General features: G+C 46.0%; 1 protein-coding gene and 1 long non-coding RNA gene across 52 annotated transcripts in view; both read right to left on the bottom strand.

Moving 5' to 3' along the window:
- Positions 1-791: 791 nt before the first annotated feature.
- Positions 792-6,022, bottom strand: LOC144331073 (uncharacterized). Of its 2 annotated transcripts, none has more exons than XR_013397920.1 (2): positions 3,774-6,022; positions 792-2,691 (listed from the first exon to the last, which is right to left on the bottom strand). It is a non-coding gene; the product is annotated as an uncharacterized LOC144331073 (long non-coding RNA). The 2 variants fall into 2 exon arrangements; XR_013397919.1 differs by lacking the exon at positions 792-2,691 and adding an exon at positions 2,870-3,325 and having other exon boundaries at positions 3,774-4,829.
- Positions 6,023-9,361: 3,339 nt separating this feature from the next.
- The window catches only part of CELF2 (CUGBP Elav-like family member 2), a 538,967-nt gene continuing 525,751 nt past the window's right edge, over positions 9,362-22,577 (bottom strand). For 21 of the 50 annotated variants that reach the window (XM_077945723.1, XM_077945720.1, XM_077945722.1 and 18 more), the window contains 3 exons: positions 20,023-20,166; positions 16,891-17,062; positions 11,663-15,538 (listed from right to left, as the gene is read on the bottom strand). In XM_077945723.1, the coding sequence (XP_077801849.1) occupies positions 16,935-17,062; positions 20,023-20,166 (272 nt within the window). In that variant the 3' untranslated portion in view covers positions 11,663-15,538; positions 16,891-16,934. Of the gene's footprint in view, positions 17,063-20,022; positions 20,167-22,577 lie in introns of all 50 variants that reach the window. The other 29 variants (XM_028825957.2, XM_028825962.2, XM_015146432.3 and 26 more) reach the window with 4 other exon arrangements.

Below are 22,577 nucleotides of genomic sequence, written 5' to 3'. Positions count from 1 at the left end.
CTTACCTCCCTATCCCCACAGGATGAAGTGAAAAAACCAGCAGGAACCAGCAGATGGTGACAAAACCAGGTGCCTGGCTGCCCTCATTGCTCATTCACGTAAGATACTCCCATCAGTGCCATTTCAGTTTACCAACGCCATGGCAACAACAGGAAGCTACCTACAAGGCAGTGACTCGGAAGTTATTTCCTCTTTCCTAGAAAGTTCTGAATAACCCAACCCTCAATTTGCATGTGATTGAAAGTGGGCACAAGTGGATATAAATGCAGTTGCCAAGAGCCCACAAGTGCGGCTCTGGGCACACTGCCTGTGAGTTAGCCTGGCAAGGAGGGAGCAGTGCGGTTCAATAATAGATTGCTAACACCAGGGGCTCACTCTTGAATTCTTTCCTGGACAAAGTCAAGCAGTTCTGGGACTTGCCTGCGCTGCATCAATGCTATTTACAGAAACATGTGCATTCTATCTTATGTAATATATGACAGCTTTATTTGTTCCAAATAAATACTTGAGAAGATAAAACTCCATGGGTTTGTTAAATAAAATGACCCTATTATGCTCCCTTTAAAAACGTTCATGGGAGGGATGCCTTTTTTGGCATGTGAGGAGATGATCGTGAACTATCAAGGTAATTACTTACCTCCCAGGGACAAACACATGCCTTCTACTCGGTGACACTACCCTGATTGAGGATACCAGAAGTGTCCTCTGTTTCCCCAAAGTAGGGTTGCCAGATTTAGCAAGTAAAACCAGAGGATGCCTAGATAAATTTAAAAATAACAGATAAACAACCGTTTCAGTATGTCCCAAATATTGCATGGACAATATTTACGTTTATTGTTTTCCTGCGACTGAGCGTCCGATATTTTCTCTGGCACCTCTACCCCAAAGGAGGGTGAAACCAAAAAGACCAAAAAATCCGAAGGACTAAATGCTTGGCTTCCAAGTTTAAGAATTGTGGTCTAGTGTAGAACAGGAAATAGTGGAAAGAATTCTTGCTGGGTTTTATTTTTCTGCCTGGGATGGGAAAAGTTCTGGAGTGCGTTAGAAAGTGGCTATGGTGACCGTAGCTGCTCTCTGCCCCTCTCTTTGCTCAGCTGCAGCAAGAGGGATAGAGGGCAAGAGACTCCGCAGGTGCCGGCAGCCAGGGCGTGGGCGCAGGACGTGAGCGCGGCTTTGAGCGGTTCCGCCTACTCCACCTCACCTGCGTCTGGTCCCAGAGAGCTGCGCGCCAGCAACCGGATGTCCCAGAGTTCCTCGCGGCCTAGCAGGTGCTCCAGGCCGGAAGCAGGCGTGTGCTGTCCTCGAGGGGCGCCCGTAGGTGCGGTGGGACCAACGCCACCTCTGCCGGGGTCGAGGGTCAAGGGTAGGGGCTAGGGCCGACCCACCGAGAAGCAGCACTAGGACGCTGCCGTGAAGGGGAAGAGGGAGCCGGCCGCGCGGGATCCCAATCTAACGCCAGGTAAGCCACGCACTACCCGCGCCCCACTCCCCCACCTCCCGCCGACGCTTAGGGCCAGGCCTGCGGAACCTAATGTCCCAGCCCGGGGACACCGAAACAGACGGAATGTGAGTGCAAAGGAGCGGTTGTGAGTGGAGAAACCATTTCTGTCCTCGCTCGTCTGAGTTCGCGGTGTGGGACGCTGGCGCCGGCCCCATTAGACAGTCACGCGCGCCCGGCTAGCACGGGGAGGCCACGACGCGTGCATGCACTCCGCCAGGGTATCCCCGGCTCACGGGGGTTGCAGCTAGCATTTGAGGCCAAGGTCAACGAACTAATGGCTGTGACCAGCCCTGCCCCGTGTCCTGCGCCCATGGGGGAGCCTCCTTGCCAAGTGGACTGTGCCCCGGTCGCTACCAGGGCGCATCCAATGGGAGTGGGATGACCCAGGCTGTCACCACCTGTGCGCCCAGATGGCCGTCAGGGAACTTGTGGAACGTAACGCTTATGCTATGCCGATTAGTGGCTGTTTGGCCTTAGACCGGTACTTCACATCTGAACTCGTTTGCTCTCCTACGAAATGGAAATAATGCTCACTTCACTGGGTCACTCTGCTGCGTAAATGAGATAATGCACAAAGAGCCCATCCAGCGCCGTGCCTGGCACATAGCAAAGGCGCCATATGCCAGCGGTGGTAGAAGTGATTTGTCTCTGGGCAGTCCCCGACCACATCCTCCCACTTGCCTCTTCCAGGCTCTCTGCGTCTCCTAATTCTGTTTGATTAAAATCACCTTGCCAAGAAGGGCCGTTCAAGTTTCCAGGTGGAACGGTTATTTAACTTTTTCTGGGATCATTCATTGCGTTTTAGCCTTTTATCTGATGGGGGAATGAAGCCTTTAATTTATCAGTGGAGCTTGTTAGGAAGGAAGTTTTTGGAGCAGAGAGCCCTTCTCGGTTTTGAGGATCATAGCGGATGGCAGGTGCGCCTGAGAGAGCGAGGTGGCACAACACTGGTCTGGGCCCTGCAGCTGGCACAGGGTGGTGCTCAGGTGTCTCCAGCAGTTGACCAGGAAACGCCTGGATGCCCGGAGCTGGCGGGCAAAACACCAGGTAGTAGTGTACTTCAGCGTCACACTGGCAGGTGTGGGTTCTTGGCCAGGGCAATTAGCTTCAAAGTGGAACGTCAGCAGGAAGAGAACGGGGCTTTCACAGAGGGCCGGACATGACTGATGAGCTCTGGGTGTGGTTTTCAGCTGCAAGAGAGGAAAGGCAGCTAATTAGATGAGCTAATACTATCTGGAGATTTGGCTGACCCAGGTGGAGATGGAAAGAATCACAGCTTGGGGTAGGAAATTTTGTTTTGGTTTTGTTGCAGCCAACCTGACATAGGACAACAAGAAAAAAGAATTTTTTTTTTTTTTAAATTTTCGTGTAATGTGTACAGTGGACTTTGCTGGCCCAAAATGCATCCCTGAACTTTATCCTTATCCCTGAGTGAAGCCCAAGGATGCGATTAGGCTGAGGATGTGATTAAGAGCGTGAGGGGCATTAGAGATAGGATGAGAGTATTTGAGCATCATTGCTGGTAAGAAAATAAATGTTGAAAACACACTAGCCTATACATTTGGCTATGTCACTATATTCTCATGTCAAGTGGCCATGTCACAATGTAGTTTCATGGGTGCAGATGGAGCTTGGCAGTTTTGTGGCCTGTGTGGAAGAGAGAGAAAGGACTAAACCGTCTCCTTTGGATAGACATCCCAGGCTTCTGTCAGCAAGTGGGGAAGAGGAGGAAGGTCTCCGGGGCGCAAAATGGGCTCCTGAAAGGGATCTGGACTCCCAAAGTTAATGGCTCAGCTCATCCAGAGTATTCCTGTGGAGTCCTTTCTGGGAGGGGAGAAATAAAATGCCATCAGCCTGGATCTTACTGGAAGTGATGCTCGGTCCAAGCCCTTTCCCGCTGTGACAGTCTTGCAGGGCGGGCCCAGCATTCCCATAACTGCTTCCCGCCCAGTTACTCAAATTGCCCACATCTTAGCTGGCCCCACCTGGGAAGAAGACCAGGATGAATTTGAACCTGACATGAGCCCAAGTTATCACCCACCGCTTCCCAGGACATGCTGCTGCTACTGCTGTGTCCATCTCGAGGACCTTTGCTACAGCCGTGGTTTTCTCCATTACCCACTCCGAATGCTGCCTCATCCCCCATTTTTTTTGGGGGGGGTCATATCTAAGCTTTCTCTAAATGTCACACCCAATATTTTGCTGTGTTTGAAATACCTCTCAGCCCTTTTTCCCCTTCTCTGGTCTAATTGCCTCTTTCATCTCTGCTTACCTGAACTGGTTTAATTTCCTTGAAACATGTCTCCTTGCCCCTAGTCTGTTCCTCTTCTACTCAGTTCACTTGCGACTCTGATCCTTCCTTGGTTGGCTGGTTGTTTTTGACGTTGGTGCTCCTAATTTCCTGTAGACTGAGGTCCCAAGCTCCCTAATTTGGAAGCCGGGGCCTGTAACAACCTAGCGTCAGCGTGTTTCCAGTGAAGTGCGTCGTCCTGTCTTCCGGCTCCTGTCCACTCTAGTCAAATTGGGTTTCTCGCTGTCCCCAGCCATACTGTGCACCTACTTTTTATTTGCCACAGTCATCCTCTACTTTTCTGCTTGGTGAAATCCTGCTCATGTTTTGGGATTCCTGTCAATTCTGTCAATTTGGCCGTAGATTCTTTCCTATAACCTTCCTCACCATTAGAAATGCAGTTCCTTCCCTTCTTTGGGTTCCAAAGTCCGCACATACTCCTTGGTCGTGACTTAACATGTTGAGTCATAATTACATACCCTTTCCCCTACCAGTCTGTAACCTTATGGAGAGATGACATCTCTAGAATTCTATAGGGCTTCCAATTCTCTATTAGTGTTTCCCACCGTGTGTCTTAGAACACTAGTTCTGCTGGCTGTTCATAAACACCTCTCTAGAGCTTGTTGTGTTATAAATGCTGTTAGGAATAGTTTGCACATAGGTAGGTGCGGCTGTTGGTGTCCTGTGTTTCACAGATAAAATTGAGGAACTTGCTCAAGGTTCAAGCTAGTAAGTGGCAGAGCCACAGTCAACCCAGGCAGCCTTGTTCCAAAGTCCGCGTGCTTCCCTACCGCACCGCATCACCTCTCTGGTTAATAGGTATCATAGGATGAGAGTTTCAAGAAATGAAAGCACACCTTGCACTGGGCTGAACAAGGTGAACTAGGTAGGTCTTTGCTGCAGGGTGCAGAGCTGTCCCAGAGCTTTCCTAAGTGACTGCACATGGGCAGCTTCCAGGAGGATTGGGTTAACAGCACTCCTCACACCTTCTTGGCTGCCGAACTTATTTTTCCCATAGATTATCTTGCAGGGTAATGTCTGTAGAATAGAATTTGGAAAACATAACTTCAGATCAATGTTTCCAAATTCATACCACACTGTAAGTTTGTGAATTATTCAAATTTTAACCTGGATGGTTTTAATTATAGAGGGGTATGACATATATTTATAATCACGTTCATGAATGACAGGTCACCAATATTTCCTTGTCTGGCCAACCTGAGGGGCTGCTTGCCTGGCCCTCTCCTCTCAGGGCCAGGGGAGTTGAGTTGAGAACCTCCCCTTCTCTGACACCTGCTCTGCAGAGCGTTGTGTGCCAGGGAAGGCAGGCAAGTGGGTACCAACATTTTATTGCTACTGGGCAGAGGTTGAGGCTGCGAATGGTGATGTGCTGACACTGTGGGAGAGGCTGAAGGGGCACCTCCGGGGGGATGCAGTCAGTAGGGGATAGAAAGCGGGCAGAGCTGGGCTGGCGGGGCATGGGGTCGTGGAGCTCCAGGTGGGTGGTGACTGCAGCGTCAGCTCAGCAGAGCATTCTTCTCTTGCCAGAGCCCTGCCCCTCAGGCCCACAGAGGCCCTGTCCTCCCTTACATCTCCCCTACCCACCTACCCAGCCTCATTGTGTTCCTTGAGGGGAAGGCGCCCAGCATTTGTTTCAGTTCATAGTTTTTAAAGGTGTGAAGCTGTTGGTTGGATCCCATTTTGTAGACGGGGAAGAATGTGTCATAGTTGGGTGGTTGGGAAGCGTGACTCTGGAGCACTTGGGCCGCTTTGGTCAGCTCCGGCCTCAGTGGAGACATTGTTGTGTAGAAGCTTTAGGGAGCTTCTTGCCCTGTCTCCCACTGTCTTTCATCCTCCCCCAGGACAGCCGTTTAAGCTCCAGCAGGGCGATGGTGAGTCTGAGCAACGGTGAGCTCAGCTAAGGCAGAGAGTCCCACAGAACTGTCTCTCTGAGCACGTAATCTGTGTGGGTGCCCTGGGATGCAGTGTCTGCTGTGCAGGGAGAGAGGTTTGCCTGGACCATCCACTTGCTTACCTATTTTCCCTTATTTGGCAGAGAAGCTAATTATGGCCAAACTCTTAGAGGGAGGGGTATGACGTGTTAACTGTCTGTACCCACGGCCCTACCGGAATGCCTGCCATAGGGTAGCTCTTTAATGCGTGTTTTGGACAAATGAATGATTAGTGGCGTACACCCTCGCTCCGTGGTAGCTATTGATGTGTTGGGACACAGAAGTAGGATCCAAGCCCGTGTCCTGCATGCCTGCCGCCAAATGGCATCCCTGCAGCAGCAGGGACCTTGCGCCTGTCCAAGTCCGTTTGAATGGCTCGGTTGTGCTGTGTAGGGCGGGAGCTGGTGTCGGCCCCATCCTGCCCCAGGCACTCACTTGCCAGGCCCAACAGGAGCTGCTGCGGGAGATGGGGGAAAGGGAGCGGATCCGCTTCTCAGGAATGCCTGAGTCAGGCCCCTGTCTCCACGGTTTCTGTTCATGTGGACTTAGTTCTAGGGCCCTTCTGATCTCTGAGATGTTAAACTTCTGTTGAGGGGCAGTCCCTAGATAGAAAATGTTCCCGAGTGGGTGCAGAAAGAGATGACGGGACATCTGAGGTGGCTTGACCTCATAGCAGGCAAGTCTTCCATTTGGGGCCTCTTAGCTGAGGAGCTTTGGGGCCACCAGGTAGAGCCTGCATAGGGGGCTCGCCGCAGTGGTTCTCCCTCGTTCCCACTCGCGCCCTCGGCCCCCTGCCATTGTGGCTCCTGACTTTCGCCAGGAGGTCTCTAGTTTCCACCCTCCTGAGCCCATCCACAATTGAATAAGGAAGGCTTGTCCCCAGCCCCGGCATGCTCACTGCTGCTTTCCGGAGTCTCCTCAGCCAGCCAGCATGTTTGAACCCTGACTAGATGGCAGTTACGGTGCAAGGCACGGGGGATCCAGTGATGGATGAGACACAGTCACTTCCTTCAGAGAGCTCATGGTCTAGCTGAGGAGACAGACACATGTGACATGGAAACAGCACACCATATATAGCGAATGTTCTGCTGCATCGCAAAGAGTGCGGGAAGCTAGAAAGGGGTGGAGAGAGGAGGGAAGGGGAGAATGACTCTGGAGACCGTAACAGTTTGCCACAGGGCTTAGGTAATGGCGAGTCTCTCTTAAGAGTCACCCTCTGCTAAAGCAATTACTTTTCATTTTTGTGCTTTTAGTAGCAAAATAATTTTTCTAAACTTCTGCATGGATCACCAAAGAACGAAAACAAAAGCATAGTGCCTGTGGTGAATTGGGAGCAGAGTGAGGATGGGGGGTGGGGGTTGGGTGCTCTCTGCCTGGCTGCATCTGTGTGCCTGCCCTTGTTTCAGAAGTCCGGCTTCTGCTGTCCCTGAGGTGGTCATACACCCATTCAGGTTGCTGTTGAGCACCACTTTGCCTTGGAAGGGCCTGGAACCTACAGGCTTGTTATAGACAAATCTACAGGTGACCTTGTCATTCCTGCCTTGGACTCAAACTGGACAGCTAGGCTTTTCTTTTGGGGAAGTGATGCCTAAATATAATACAGGTAGGAAGGGGTGGATTTGAGTGCGGAATCATTTCCTTTTCCTAGCGTGGGATGAGTTGGTGACTTCCTGGAGCTGTGTGGTGTGTGAGCCTGTAAGGGAAGGTGCCACTAGAGTGGCCAGTGTCTCTGAAGGGGAAAGGCCTGTTCTGGGACTTGTCAGTGCAGAGAGCTCTGCTGGAAGAACTGTACTTTCTGGTCAGACCATGCCTGTAGTTCCCCAGGGAACCCAGGGAGCTCTGTGGGGCTCTCTGCAGGTGGCTAAGCGGACACCTGCTGGGAGAAGGTGAGAGGCCAGGCCAGTAGAGGTGAGTTCAGCTGCCCTGTCTGTAGGTGTGGCTGTTGCGATTCACCTGCAGCCCGGCCTCGTGTTCACAGTGCCGTGGACCCTAAGCACATCATTTTCCGTGTATTGGCTTAGTTGATCCTCATGACAACCCCATGCGTTAGGTATTATTTTTACCCTCCTTGTGCTAATGAGGAAATTCAGGCACAGAGGTTCCCTGGGTAATTAGTGGTAGAGCTGGCATTCACATTGAGGCAGTCTGGCCTCCCAGAGAATGCACCTGAGAACTTTCTATACAGGGCACAGCAGCTTCATGAGAGAAGGATCCTCCAGTGTCTCACAACCGGGGATTCTTATGTGCGGCTTCTGCTCTAAGTGACCAGTTGGAGAACACTGTGTGTGTGTAGTTTGTATTAAACACCCTCCTGATGCAGGCACGTGGAAGCTGGTGCCAGGGTGCTTTGCTGACCAGTAGAGACAGGTTACAAGACATGGAGTGTTCCTCAGAAAGCAGCTCCTGCCCGGCAGATGACTTCCAGCTGCCTCGACCTGTCACTCTGTGCTGGTCTCCCAGCGGGCAGCCCCTGCTTAGGGAGACATGGGGGACTCTGGAATCAGGGCTGCACAGCAACAGGGGAACGTGTTGGTTTTATTCCTCCTTCCCTGACTCAGTGCCCTCCTACCCATGATGCCCTCGGCTGTGTGCCCTTTACAGAAGGGGTGTGTTCTAGCTGGGTGCCTGACTGGCAAGGGAGGACTGTGAAGGGCTCCTCACAGGCAGGCAGCACCCGCGCCCAGGTCTCACGGACCGTGGGTCTCCCAATGTTAAGCGCTTCCCAGGTGGCTGCGCAGCACCAGCAGGTGCCCCCTCTCCAGGCCCTTGGCTTTGGCTGCCTTTTCCTGCTTCTTGGCTCTTTCTCTGCTCCCTCACTTTCATTAGAAGCTTCTCTTTTTGTGAGAAATTTATGAATAGGAGGAGGTTTGTGGTGGGAGAAGGCAGAGAATGGAAGAATTATTCTGGATTATCTGTGGGTTTTCATTAGCTGCTCTTTCTGTGCCTCATTGCCAGGGATGAATAAGATTTGCTTCATAAAGGATCAGGATGCTTGTGCCATTTTGCAAGTAGAAGTTCAGGAGTTTTTCTCAGAATCAAACATTAAGCTAGAAAAACAAATCCAACATAAAACCCTGAAGCAAAAAAGGAATCCAACAGAAAATGCCATTCTGTTCAAACTTATGGCCTGCAGAAAAATTTCAAAAATATTCCTTCAAAGGGCCAAGCAGCAGGCCTCCCGTTTAAGCGCTGCAACTGTTATAGGATGCCTCTCTCTCACATAGCGCTTTGAAACATTACCCTTCTCATCCTGCATGATCAAATGCCTTCTCTTGCTGCCTCTCATTCTGCGGTCCTGAATAGGGTGGCTATTGTTCTCCAGCAGGGCATGCTTTCACTGCCACATCATTCTGGCAAAGTATTGACACAAACCAGCATTATTCCTGGATCTGCCTTTCTCTTTGGTCCCCTTTCTTCTGGGCCTAAAGAGATCACATCCAGGAAGGCAGTCGGGTTTTGTAGGTTGGGGCGGACTCTGGGTGCCTCCTAGTGGGCTTTTTGGCCATGAAGGGACTGCTCTGTTCTGCCCCCCACGGTGCGTGGGTAGAGACTCGCCGTGGTCATGAGGCAGGGGGTGGACTTCCAGAGGTCTCTTGGCTCAAATGCACTCCGGAGAACTTTTGTTTCCAAAGTCAATTTATTGAATATTAAGTCATAAAGCCAGTGATATAATTTTAATGAAAAATATCCTGTATCACTCAAGACTTAAAAGAACAAAAATACCCCTTAGAAACACTGCTTTGAAAAATAATCACATTAACTTTACACACAAGTCCTTTCTTAAGCTTTATTTAAGAAATCGAGTACTATATAGTTCAATATATATAAGACACATCCAGTATTGTGTTCCTGATAGCAAGTGCATAGATTTTGTTAAGATATCATTTTCACTCAATAGAAACGTTTCATGGTCACATGAAGATAATATTCCCAGTGATTTGCCCAAGCATGAGAGAACAGAACACAGCAAAAATAGTGAACTACAACAGAGATGAAAAACAACAACAGCAAATTAGCAGAACAGTCGATTCCTGATAAGTGAATAAGCTGATTGTTTGGTCACAATGTTTTATTCACTTATCAGGAACGATTCACAGTACATTTATGTTCACTGTGTGTCCTAGCCTGCCAGCTAAGAGTCCGAGCCCATCGGGTGCGTGCAACTGCTGTGGGCTGGGCAGCGTGTGTGGCTTCCATCAGCAAGGCAGATGTTGATGGTGCTGCAGTATCCCAAGGTGGTCCTTGCATGGCACACGGATTCACCTTGCTCACACTGCAGCGGGGTCATACCGACTCAAAACTATGGGTATGAATTTAAGCAGGGACCAACTTGATAGTCATAAGTGCTTAAAGGAACTAGCATTTTCATCCCCTTCTTTGGAGAATTATTTGTTGCTTTAGAAAAGCAACAAAAACTGGCTTTGTCTTTCTCTTCCTTTGCTTAGCATGAGTATTTTGTCTTGTGCCAAAATGGTGGATCTATGTACTTATAGGTTTGAAAAATAAACACTTGCACCTTGGAAATAATTTAATCACCCCCCATACCTCCCAACATCCCCTCCCACCTCCCTAATAAAAAGAATTCACACCCTTAGCCATCCTTTCCCACTACATAGGCAGTGTGTTTTCAGAGGAGACTGCCGAAGGCTATGAGGAGACTGAAAGCAGAAGTGGTGGCAGGAAGTGAGCTCCATCCGTGCAGGCTGGAGCTGGTGGCATCACCATCGCTGAGGCGGCCAGCCCCGGGGAGGGAGCCTCCCTTCCTCCACCTCGCCAGGCCCCTCTGTTGTTGAGCAGACTAGAAAATACAATCTCGGGCCAGAGGGGCTGCTGCAACGAGAGGGTGAAGAGCCTGAGCACCTACTGGGAGAGATTTCACTGGCACCCAGAGGAAGGCTGCCAGGTGCTGGGTGGCCTGAGTCAGAGCTTGTGCGTCTGAAAATACTGGAAGGAGAGATAAGACAGAGGGAGCAAACATCGACGGAATCTTGTAAGAGCACTTTAAGAGCAATCAGATTCCTGAGCAGAGGCAGAACAGGGCCTGCGGCTTCAGTCTTTGAGGGCAGAGAAGGAACAGTTTTTGATAACTGGCCTTGGGGTGACAGTGGGGACGAGACTTAGGTTCATCCAGGAGGGAGTGTGTGGATGCGTATGGCATTATTAGCTTTTGTTTGGAAAAGGACAGTAAACTATGAAGACGACTTGAGTGTGAGAAACTTTACCTCCCCCTGCCTCCACCGGACTGAGGACAGCTTCCATTTGAGCCCTTGGAAATACTTCTTTTCTCTTCCGTTAGTGTTAATAATTAAAGCTGCTCCTGGATTCAATTAGCTTGTAGAAATAAATAATTTAAATGACTTTTCTATACATATCTTTTGACTGATGGCAACAAATAGACTTAAGTTTAACCCTTTTCACCGGCTAAGTTTATTTTTCTTCCCTGGAGAACTCACCTCTTTTAGAAAGGTGATTAGTGTCTACGAAGAGTAGGACTGTAATGATGTGGGTTTGGCCTCGTGGGTGTAGAGAGGAAACCCCAGCAGCAGTTTGGAATGTATGTTAAGAACTGTGTGGATAGACTCATGAGGGTGGGGAGAGAAGGGGAAATTAACCTGTGTGGTCAAAAGACCGTAAAACACCTTGGCAAATCCAACCCCGAAGGCAGTTACTGAGGTGAACTGTAGGAAAAAAGTGTATAAATCTTGGAAGCAGAAGTTCACGTGGGCGGTTGTACATAAATCAAAGGTGGCTGGTGTGCAGTTTCCTCTTTACCAAATCAGATATTCACTTAAGTGGAATCGACTGTATCTTTTTACACAACATAGAGAAAAAAACAGATACGTGAAACAGTGAGGTGTGCAGATGTATCACCAACATATAATGACTACCAACAATACAACACGCAGAGAGAGAAACAAGTATTAGGAAAATGGTTTAATATTGGAGACAGAAGCAAAAAACTGCATCACACAATAACATACATTACAAAAATAAGTTTGACTGTTTCAACTACACGGTTATGTTCACAATGAGGACAGAAGAATCAGAAAAAACTTTGATCTAAACAGCAAAAAAGCAAACCCTAAAGTTTTAACTAATACATTTATCCACTTAAAGTGACTGAGTACTTCTAAATCTAATTACCTTATTGTGTAGCTGCACAATACAGAATAAAAAGTGAAACTTACCGCTGTTATTTTAAGACAAAATTCTAATGCTAGGTATAAGCAAAGGGAAAAAAGAAATCAAGCCAAAGTTTTTAATTCTCAAAAGAAAAGCAACTTTCTTTCTATCAACCCAAAATCAAACTTGAAATCAGTCATTGTCAGGGGCCCACCAGAGCAAGCCACAAAAATTTCCATTTTTTTTTTAATCTCCAGTATAAAAAGTTCCACTGGTACAAAATGCATAAGTACAATCAGTTGTAGAAATAGGAAAGCCTGCGTATGTTTTTTTTGGCTCAAATTCCATCAAACAACAAAATCCAAATGCATCAATAAAACAAACAATACTCAAATGGTCTTACAGTTTCCACTAGGTTGCATTAACTTTGGCTTTTCTCAGACGATATTTAAAAACTATTTTGTAATTCTAAACAAAATGATTATTAATCTACAAACATCAATTCTCACAGCACAAAAAAACATACATTTTTTGTATGACATTATTCAAAAAGGTAATGAAACTACAGGTTTTTTTAAAATTTTATTTTTTTTTAATTAGCACTTAAGATAATAAAAACAAACAGTAAAATGATTCCAGAGTAGCACAAGCCAACTATAACCCCTATGGTGAAAGAAAGATGAACTCGTTACGCCTTTGAGGACTGCCATTGTATCACAATTCTCTAATTTAGATTAAAAATGACTATTCTCTACACTTGATTAAAAAAAGCGGTTTCCCTGTGTGTGTTTTCTTCTGGCACAGGCCCTTTGCACCCTTGCAGCTTTTTCCTTTTGATAGTAAAAGATAAAGTGGATAGAAGGACAATTTGTCTCTGTGAAAGGTTTGTTTTTTGGAGAAGGGCAAAAAAGGACTTTCCCACTTATGTCCTCTCTTTTGGTGACTTGTGAAGAAGGAACACTCGACTCAGAGGGCCCGTCCTGAGCCTCCTGTCCCCTGCCCTCAGTGTTTCCTCTGGGGGAGATGCATGCAGGTGGGTTGAGAGGGAAATGGGGAGGGGGGGTCTGCTTCAGGAAAGAAATCAGAATTGTTTTTCATTGAGATTTAGGTAATTGATAAAGAGTTTCAGGATGAAATGGTCTTAGAAATTCAAGTGGCGGGCTCTTGTGTTTCCATGTGTGTGTCGAGACACACCGTGTTCTCGGAGAGAGACAGGTGCAATAACGGTTATTAAGCTGATTGCTGCAGGAAGTACAAAATAGCCCTCAGAGGATGAAGGAAGGCCCCAGCAGTAGTAAACACATGTGAGGATAATACAAATCATGTCACTGTAAGTGCATGTGCTATAAGAAGGAAACGTTTGTGTTGCTTTTTGTTTTTTGCATCAGTAGAGGCTAGTCCTTTCCATCCCAGGGCTATCCCATCCACACACACTGATCCTAACAGGGTGCTGAGCGGGGAAGGGGAGCTGAGGCCAAGAAGCTTCCAGGGCATGCCGAAGAGGAAGGCTGGAGCTTGTGTTGGGGCTGTAGGCGTGACATTAGGATTTGTCAAGACAGCAAGGTACCTGTTCATAAAAAGTCGTATGGCACTTTAAAAAGTGGCAGCAGGAACTGGTGCTAGGTATTGGAACTGGTGCTAGGTATTTGGTCAGTACATTGTGATAAAGAACTGAGCTTTACTTAGATGGTCAGTCCCCTTTAAATGTGTTCAATTAAAAAAACCAAAAAGGCTGGGAAAGGGCTATGGGCTTCTAACTCCAGACACCTGGTATATTCAGCGGTACCTACTGGGGTTGGAGATGCCCCAGCCTAATGGCTGATTAGAAATATTATTTAGGAGTATGTAAGAAACAGAAAACCCCTCAAAAGACTGTCCTGCCACAAAGTCGTTTTACTGCAAGGTATATGAAAATATTCTAGACTAGGACATAGCACTAAAAAGCATACAGGATTGTTAGGTGCTGAATCTACCTCTGTTTTCCCTCAGGCTTTATCCAATTACTCGTTAAAACGGAAGAAGGAATTCTAGTAGCACATTAGGAATTCTGTTCCCAAAAATGAGAAATAATCAAAAGTAGTGTAGGATTTTTTCCCTTTAGATTGGCCTCGTGGAATTGTTTTCTTATGGATCTTAACCAAAGAACAAAGTAGTCAAACCGAAACAACTTAGAGGATAGATGCAGGGGAAAAAAATCCAAATTGGAAACACCCCAAAACAAACTCAAATCATGACGGTATAAAAAGTTATCAACATTTCAGATAGCTCTGGGTAGAAAGGGTTAAAAGTTCAAAACTTTCTCACCTTAGAGGTTTCCATAGATTATGAAGAAAATACATGGTGAGGTTGCCTTCACAGCACTGATGTGCGGAGTGGTTAAAAAAGTGGGACATGGGCACTTATACAATGTCTTACAAAAAACATCAGAGAGAAATAACAAACAATAACAATTTCAGGCAACAAGACCACAGGATAGCAAGTTAACAAACTTTTTAACCTTTTTTTGTTTTTTGTTTTTTTAAATATTAGGGATTTATACAAAACACATAATAAAATACCCATGTTATCAAATTACTTCTCACAAGAAACACACTGAAGCTCTAGGAAGGAAGTACCTTTGGAATTTGGCACTATATATTTTCACTTTTTTTCTTTAAAAGAAAAAAACAGATCACATTTTGCTGAACACAAACACATCTAAATAGTCCACAATTAAAAAAAATGACATCAATGCTTCACAAGCCAACACAAAACTTATTCTGGAATAGGTTTTTTTTTTTTTCCCTCACATGAAATTTTTTTTAAGCAAACAACTTTTTTTTTTGAAATTCTTTTTTTTTTTTTGTATTAAGTAAACCAATTCTAAACTTGTCTTATCAACAAAGAACATTAAGACTCATGATGAAACCACAACTTAATTCACAGAAGCACCAACATAACACAGTTTACAGTAACCTTTCTCCTGTACATTGAAACAGTATAAAATATAGGTAATTTCATGTGCATTAAACCATGGATTGTCTAACTGTGAGTTCAGCAAAAGGTGACACAAATAGGTAGCATTTGCCCCAAAACAGGGTAAATATTTTTCTTATACTAATCTACAAAAAGTGGTTCTATATATATATCTTAATGAGAAAGTGAGCCACCTAAAATGGCCTTATCAAAAAACTTTACACTGCCTGAAAAATGTAAAAACTATTACAGACCTCTAGAGACTTAAAATCAGACAGTTTTTTTCTCAAACTGTTTTTGGAAGTAGTCTGTTAGAAACCAACATTCTGTGTCCCTGGACACATATTGCTATTGTTACCAGTGACCGGGAAGAATGCCAATCCCTGTATAATACTTTCAAGTCTGTTTTAGGAAAAGAAAAAAAAAAGAAAGAAACGTTTTTGCCACAGGTTTTTTTTCTATAATGAATTTGTCTAATAATAAATTTCAGTCTTGCATGAATGCAGCAATGTTTTTCACATTGACTTCCCAGAATTCATAGCTAGATGAGGTCACATGCAAATTTCAAAGGTCAAACTAGATCAAAGGTCAGTAGGAGAACCAAATATGATGTGAGGTCAGAAAGACATCAGAAACAATGACGGGACGATGAAACTTTTTTTTGAGACGCCACAGGGACATGCTAGGCAAACGATGAACTAACGGGCATGAAGATGTCTAGGGAAAAAACAAGGAAGAGTAAAAAGTTACACAGAATCTATGCAGCAGCAACAAAATCACTTTTAAGGGTGCAGGAGAAAAACTAATGCAAATCTTAGGTCATTAGGGAGTCTCCGAGCCATTCACATAATTTGCATTTCTTACACTCTTTATCCACAGCACAATGAAACCCCAAGAGAATCCATCTGGAGAGAGTGAAAGGGGATGGATTCCGGGTGTTTTGGGGTGAGGGACAGGGGGAGAGGGTCCAGTTTCAACAAATGTGACATACGGGGAAAGTCAGACGACTGAACTGTAAACTAGATAATGGAAGTTACAAACAAAATCATCAGACAGATACAAACAACGAGAGGATAAAGCATGAACTTTAGGTCTAGGGTTCAACGGTGAAAAAAAGCCCATTCCTAGAACAATTCCTCTAGAGACTACTTCAGAAGGTTCTAGCTAGACAGAGAACTGCTCTTTAGGTACCCAATAAGTTAACAATAGGCAATAAATAACTTCCATTATTTCTGAGGCAGTAAAAATTTTGTATAAAAATAGAAATGCTTTTTTACAAATAAAATTTACAGGCCTGTGGCTTTCTTTTTTATTTATGTATTTATGTATTTATTTATTATTATTAAATTTATCTTTCAAGAAACATCAAGTATTTTCACTCATTTTTATTTTTAAACCCTGTAGCTTTAAGAAACAGATCTCTAAATCTTTTTGTACATTAATCCTTTCTAAAAACTAAAATAAAACAATAACAAAATAGACAACCAGTGTAATCATTTGACCAATAAATGTCATGTTTCTTTGAACCCTAAAATAAAATCCTACTTAGTAAAACAAGCCGATGTAGTGGAAAGACGTGTGGTTGGAGTAAGTGCTTCTCCTGGCTTCTCCCTCTCCTAGGCCACCACGTTAACCTCTAAGCACCGGGCCCTCCCTCCGGGGGCGGGCGCCGGGCAAGGAGGGGTGAATTCTCCAGGCAGTGCTCTCGGGGCACCAGTGGTTTCAGAGTTAGAATTGCACATTAGCGTTTGTTTGCCTTTTAAATTCTCAAGATGCCATTTATTTGTGTATATGCTTCTCTTTAAAAAAGCAAAAATGAAAAAAATTAAAAAAAAAGGTAAAAGGAGATTCAAATTGCAAAACAAAGGAGAATACAGTGGCACAACTGGAGAAGGAATTTACTCAATAGAAACAAGGTAGCCCAAGTTTTAATTATGGCAAACTGGGTAGGGGAAGTGGGTGGGGACATGGAGGCCTTATTGTAAAAATAACCGTCTCTCTTGGTAAAAGTTGGCAATGTGGTCCTCCTCTGCCTTCCCTGTTGAGACAGGCTGGCTCGTGGGACTTACCCTAAGAAAGCTAAAATGAGAGCAGGGAGCCTCTGGGGTTAGGATCAGTAAGGTTTGCTGTCGTTTTTGGAACGCTTCAGCTGCACCTTCAAGCGTTTCATGCCGATCTGAAAGCCATTCATAGCCTGGATAGCAGCTTGTGCAGAGACTGGATTGTCGTAGCTAACAAAACCTGGAAAATACCGAGACAGGGAGTCAGGCTGGAGAGGCAGCCCAGCAGCAACCAGAAAAGGGGGCCGGGGCTCTGGGGAGGGCTGGAGAGCCAGCATGAGGCGCCAGCCCCACTGGCCCAGCACAGCTCCGCCGAACTGATGGTGAGTCCACCGTGAGTGGCTGATGGAACGTGCCCACTGAGCAGCTGTGGAGCAGCTGGCTGGACTGGAACTGTGGCATCATGGAGCACACACCCCTCCCCAGAACACTGAAACCTCAGTTGTTTGGCTGAATTCAGTTCCACTTATTGAACTCGCTCAAATCATTGTGTTTTAAGTCCTTTAGTATCTCTCCAAAAGAACCCCAGGTCCATATATGCTACTCATACAAGCAGTGGTGTAAATATTTAAGGGCTGTGGGGGCCCCTAGGGGCTCACGTGTCCCAGCCAGGTGAGGCCAGCAGGCAGGCTCGGGAAGGGAAGGGCTGGAGAACAGCAGATACTGCCAAGCCCCGGCCTCTCACTCCAGCTCTCCATTGTCCGTCACACAGAGCCTACACCTGTTTGGCTGGAGGATGGGTCAATTAGCGGATAAACCCTAGAATAACTCATACTTGATTTTTACCCACTTGCCGTTATTACCAAGGAAACTAGGGAGGTGCTGGGCCTTTCTCCTTATCTCACTTTCCATTTCCAAAGCTCCAGTAAATTCAGCAGAAAGGAAATTGCTCCCTGGCATCTCCCAGAGTCTCGGGGATACCCAGTCAATGGCTTAGAGCTTAATCATCTGAAGAGAAGTCCCCATTTCTTACTCTGTAGCAACAACCGCCACCAAAAACAGCAGGGAGGGCAAGCTTTTGAAAAAGAACTGCAAAGACCCAGTGACAAGAGGATCTCGGTCCCAGAGTCTGTTCCAGCACTGGGGGAGGCGGCAGCAGAGGTACGGCAAGGCTGTAAAGGGTGCTGATGCAAGTGGTGACAGGAAGCTATTGTTCTGATTTACATTTAGGTCTAAATGTCAGCTGTTCAGAAGGTTCTATGCTGAGCACCTCTATCCATCTGCTATTAAAGAGAAAATTCCTTTACAAACTAGAGGAGGAAGAAGAGGACATGACTTTTCTGCACAGTTCTCAGCTGATAAAAATGGGCATGTGGCGTAACACTGAGCAGCTTTTCAGAGGCAGGCTGGATTGCAAAGTGGCTGTTTCAATTTTTATTAAGTCTCATTCCCAATAAATGGGATCTGGGATCCAAGAGTTTTGCTCTGACTTTCCTTTCCCTCTGGGTACTTTACCAAAGAACAGCAAGATAGTTACAGAATGGAAGTGGACAAAGGTGAGATGGATAACAAACCCTGGCCAAGAACTAGGAAGGAACAGGGCACCACCTTATGACTGGCAGCCCTAAGAAATGCGGCTGGCTTACCGAGCAACCTGGGTGCTATAGCATTTCACAAAAATGGAAACCAGTCCATCATGCTCAAGAATCATCTGCTGACACTAACAGCTATGGTTTACGTCAGTATGAGCACATGGTTAAGGAGGTTGTAGGCTGATAATCTGTTTTCAAGGAAGTAAATATTTTCTCAAATCAAATCATGAAGCAGAATTCCCTTCCAAATAAACCTAGAATATTGTTTAGCTGTGAAAAACACAAAAGTCTGCCTCAAAGCCTTGTAAACCGTGTAGGGAAGCCTCCCTAAAGTAGGCTCCTGCTCAAACACACCCCCCCATAATGATTTGATTTGCATATCCCTCTCTACTGAACTGTCAAAGAGGGGTTTATACAGTTGCCACAGCAGCAGCCTAATGGGTTCCGGCTGACAGCCTTGCCGCTAGGGTAGCGTGGTGACTGTAAGTGGCTGACATGCGGAGTCCTTTAACGGTGCCTTCAGACCTTCCTGGGTGATAGCACAAATTAGACCTTATGATAATAGAGTTTTAGAAGCCAAAACATTCTCTTTGAACTGGTTCCTCATTGCCAGCCAGTGTTAAGTTTGAGAACCACCCTCCCTTTGCTATTTTCCTTTATAGCACACAATTCTGTGTTTCCTCCAGCCCTACCTAACTGACTGGGTTTTATGCTGTTACTATTTCCCATCGGCATGAATTATTAAATTGCAGGAGTGATTAAAGTGAATATTCTAACTCAAACTGGGCCCTGAGCTTGCCAAGTAATATATACTCTGAACATCCTGGCCTGTAAACTGCTTTGGGGGCCAATAGGGTTTGAAAAATGAAGGAAGGAATATATTTAATGAATGCTGTTGTCCTGGTGTAAAATATCCGTCCATTCTGCGAGCATCCCTTACTCCCTAAGGGAGCGAAAAACACCACAGGAGGCAGAGTCCAGACTGCTTGAGGAAAGGGGCATGGCAGCTCAGGCTCTGATAACAGCTGCACACCTCTGGACTTCACATTCATTCCCACAGCCCCCGCCCTAGCCCCTGGACTCCACATCCATTCCACTCCCCGACTGTGGCCCTTCAGATCCCGTCATGCAGCGCACTACGTAACCGTGAGATCTGTCAACCGCTTATCCCGGGCACGTGGAGCTGCGATCACGCAGCAGCCTGAACACATGGGTGTGTTGGTGCTGATGAATGGCTGGCTGGCTGTGAAAATGTCTGTGTGTGTGTTACATCAAGGCCAGTAAGCCCCCAATATGGTGTTGCCCACCACCATGGTGTCTGAATTGCACTAAACCCAGAGGGGTAAGGAATTAGTGGGAAATATCAGCTAAATGTGGTTTGATTCCTTAACAGTATAGTATAGAAGATTACCTAATGTATGGGCATCGACTTTAATTTCCCAGAGCCTTCCTTTCTTTGCTCAAATCTGCTTACAAGGATCCAGAAAATCAGAGCCCACCACCACGTGGGGAACGCCCTATCCTGACTGAAATTGTCTCACATTTTCCTTCCCATGACTCTTCACTTGGGAACCTACTGCAATATTCTAGCTTAGTTTCTTTTGCATACCAAAGCACTTGCTCAGATTGGTCTGTTTGTCAATGAAGACTTTAGCAGAGATAACATTTCCAAAAGGCATGAACATCTGCAGAATGTCCTGGTCTCCAAATTCCTGTGGAAGGTGGTAAATAAAGAGGTTTGCCCCCTCTGGACCTAAGGAGGAAAAAAAAAGTCAGAGTAAGGTATCCCTTGAGTCTTAGTTTCCAAAGTCCCTTCTTAGGAATACTTTAACAACAGGCAGGCTAAGCATTTCGCTTTCTTTCCTACAAAGAACAAACAAACAGATGGATAAATGTCAAGTGCTGGAGTGCCTTTCAGGAAAGCAATCATCCTTCAGATTTTCCTGATTTCCAGAGATGCTGGCTACGAATGGCTTCCTTTTCCCTGACAGTCTTCTGTGAGTCACAGGTACTACTGCCCCTTGGCATGCATTTCAGTCACCTCTTCATGGGGATGAAGGTGACAGTGGGCAGAATGGGGGCAGGTAATCTTGGCATGGGTTTTTCCTGGGTGGCCAGATTTTCTCAGGTACAGACAGACTCTGAGAAGAAAAAAAGGGTGGTGCTCTGTGCATTCTAAGCAAATTGTAACAATTTAGAATGGATGTAGCAGTAATGCTGCTCAGATTTCTCTATCATTTGCCTAGTTATCCAGCCAGTTTTGATTTGCAAGATCTCTTAACACAGTCTAATAATCATCTTTATTAGAAATGACTGGCAATGAGTCAAGACAAGGAAAGAAGGTAGCCTGAGTCTCATGACTTTGAGAGGAATGACTCCCCTGGGCGTTAGCCTTGGAGATGAGTGCAGTCGATGTAGAAGCTAGGCAAAGACCAAGGAAGCCAAGCTCTGCCTGTCCACCTGTCCTTTCCCAGTAAACACAGGCAGCAAGGGCAGCATGGAGATCTTGGCCCCGCTGGCTGGAGAGGTGCGTGCTCCTAAGCTCCCCTCGCTTTTCCTCTCCTGACTCTCCCCCACCCATATGAGCACCATTTGAAAGTTAAAAGCAGCACAAAATGGGATAAATATGAGCTGAGGGACATGAGGGCTGACTGTTTCTTGGGCATTCCAGGCATGGAGTCTTCCAAGGAGGGGCGCTCACAGAACTGGTGGGGCGACTGCTGCAGTGGGTCGGGAATCCTCAACTGGCCTTCGCAGGAGAGGAATGGGCCTGCCTGCCCAACTAGGCAACCCCAGGGGATAGCTGCACTGGGGTACCTAAGTGTGGGAAGGGTGTCTGTGTGTGGCATGAAGAAAACGAAAATGGGGATAAAAAGAATTTTGTAAAAATGTCAGACCAAGCTTCTTCCCCTGCCTCCACAAGATACATCACAAGAAAGTATCCTAATGATTGGGACTTTTCACAAAGAAAACTTCTTGAGGCAAACTATGGAAGCCACAGAAATGAAGTATTCCTTTCTCATTTAAAAGTGTGTCTTCATGACTACTCTAACTTTCCATACTGCTTCCATTTCCTTGGGCATATCCATATTCTAGAGCATGGGAAGGAGTCTATTTTAAAGGGACACGATTGTAGGGGGGCCTTAGGTCCCCAGATGTTTTCTGGTTTTAAGAGAATCAAAATTTAACATGAAAAGAGGCAAAACCCAAATACTGGAAAGGGATGTTCGAGTGCTGCTGTGTGTGCACATCCTTGGTGATATGTTTGCTGGTCAGATTTGGTGCTACCAGCTTTCACGTTCCTACTGCACAAAAGATCCAAATGCATGAATGAGGGTTATTGGGCCCCAGTTGGAACTGTGAAGTTTTGTCCTTTTGCTTCTGATCTTCCCAAGAAAAAATGTCAGCAACATCTCTTGAAATAGATCCCCCAATTTTTCCATCACCAAGAAACAGTTTGGTTTTGTATATGCCCTGAGTTTTTAATCTTAAAATGGGAAAAAAAATTTCATATGGAAAACCTCCCTTGTATGCAACTAAGGTGGCTGAGATGAAAACACAAAACACCTTTTTTAAAAATGGGATTCTACCTGTGTGTCATCGCTCTTCCTTTAGAAGTGGGAAACACCTGTTCACAAGTCACCCCTTCATCAGATTTCTCCCGGTGCACGTTACTGTCACTTGTTAGATTCTCTGTTACACTCACTACTGGTCCTGGTTGTTGGGGTGTTCATGTTTTATCTTTCTCACAGGGCACTTGGTCTGGCATAAAGCACTGGGGACGTTTGTAGGAACAAAGCTGTACGAGTACACCAGCGTCCCCATTCCTCACGGGACTCGCCTCCTGCAGGTAATGGACAGAGGCGGGGCCGTCAGAGGCTCACTTCCTGTCTGGGGAAAAACACACCAGGTCTTGCAACCTCGGACAGAACTGTGGAGTAGAAAATCTGGAATTCATCATTGTTATTATTTTTTTGCTCTGCCTGACATCATTTGCTTTTAAATTTATGTTTTACTTAAAGTAATATGAAGATGGTTTAAATTTCTTGAGCACGTATTAACTGGGAGAGAAGGGGATCAGAAGAGAGGTATGAGAAGGTGGGAGATGATTCCAAAGAAACACTGAACAAATCAAAAACCCGAAAGCATGCTACTGAAAACGCA

The sequence above is a fragment of the Macaca mulatta genome, chromosome 9 (assembly GCF_049350105.2).
Source record: "Macaca mulatta isolate MMU2019108-1 chromosome 9, T2T-MMU8v2.0, whole genome shotgun sequence".
Lineage (NCBI taxonomy): Eukaryota > Metazoa > Chordata > Mammalia > Primates > Cercopithecidae > Macaca > Macaca mulatta.
The sequence above is the reverse complement of the archived record's forward strand: the minus strand, read 5'-3'. Positions and strand labels throughout refer to the sequence as shown.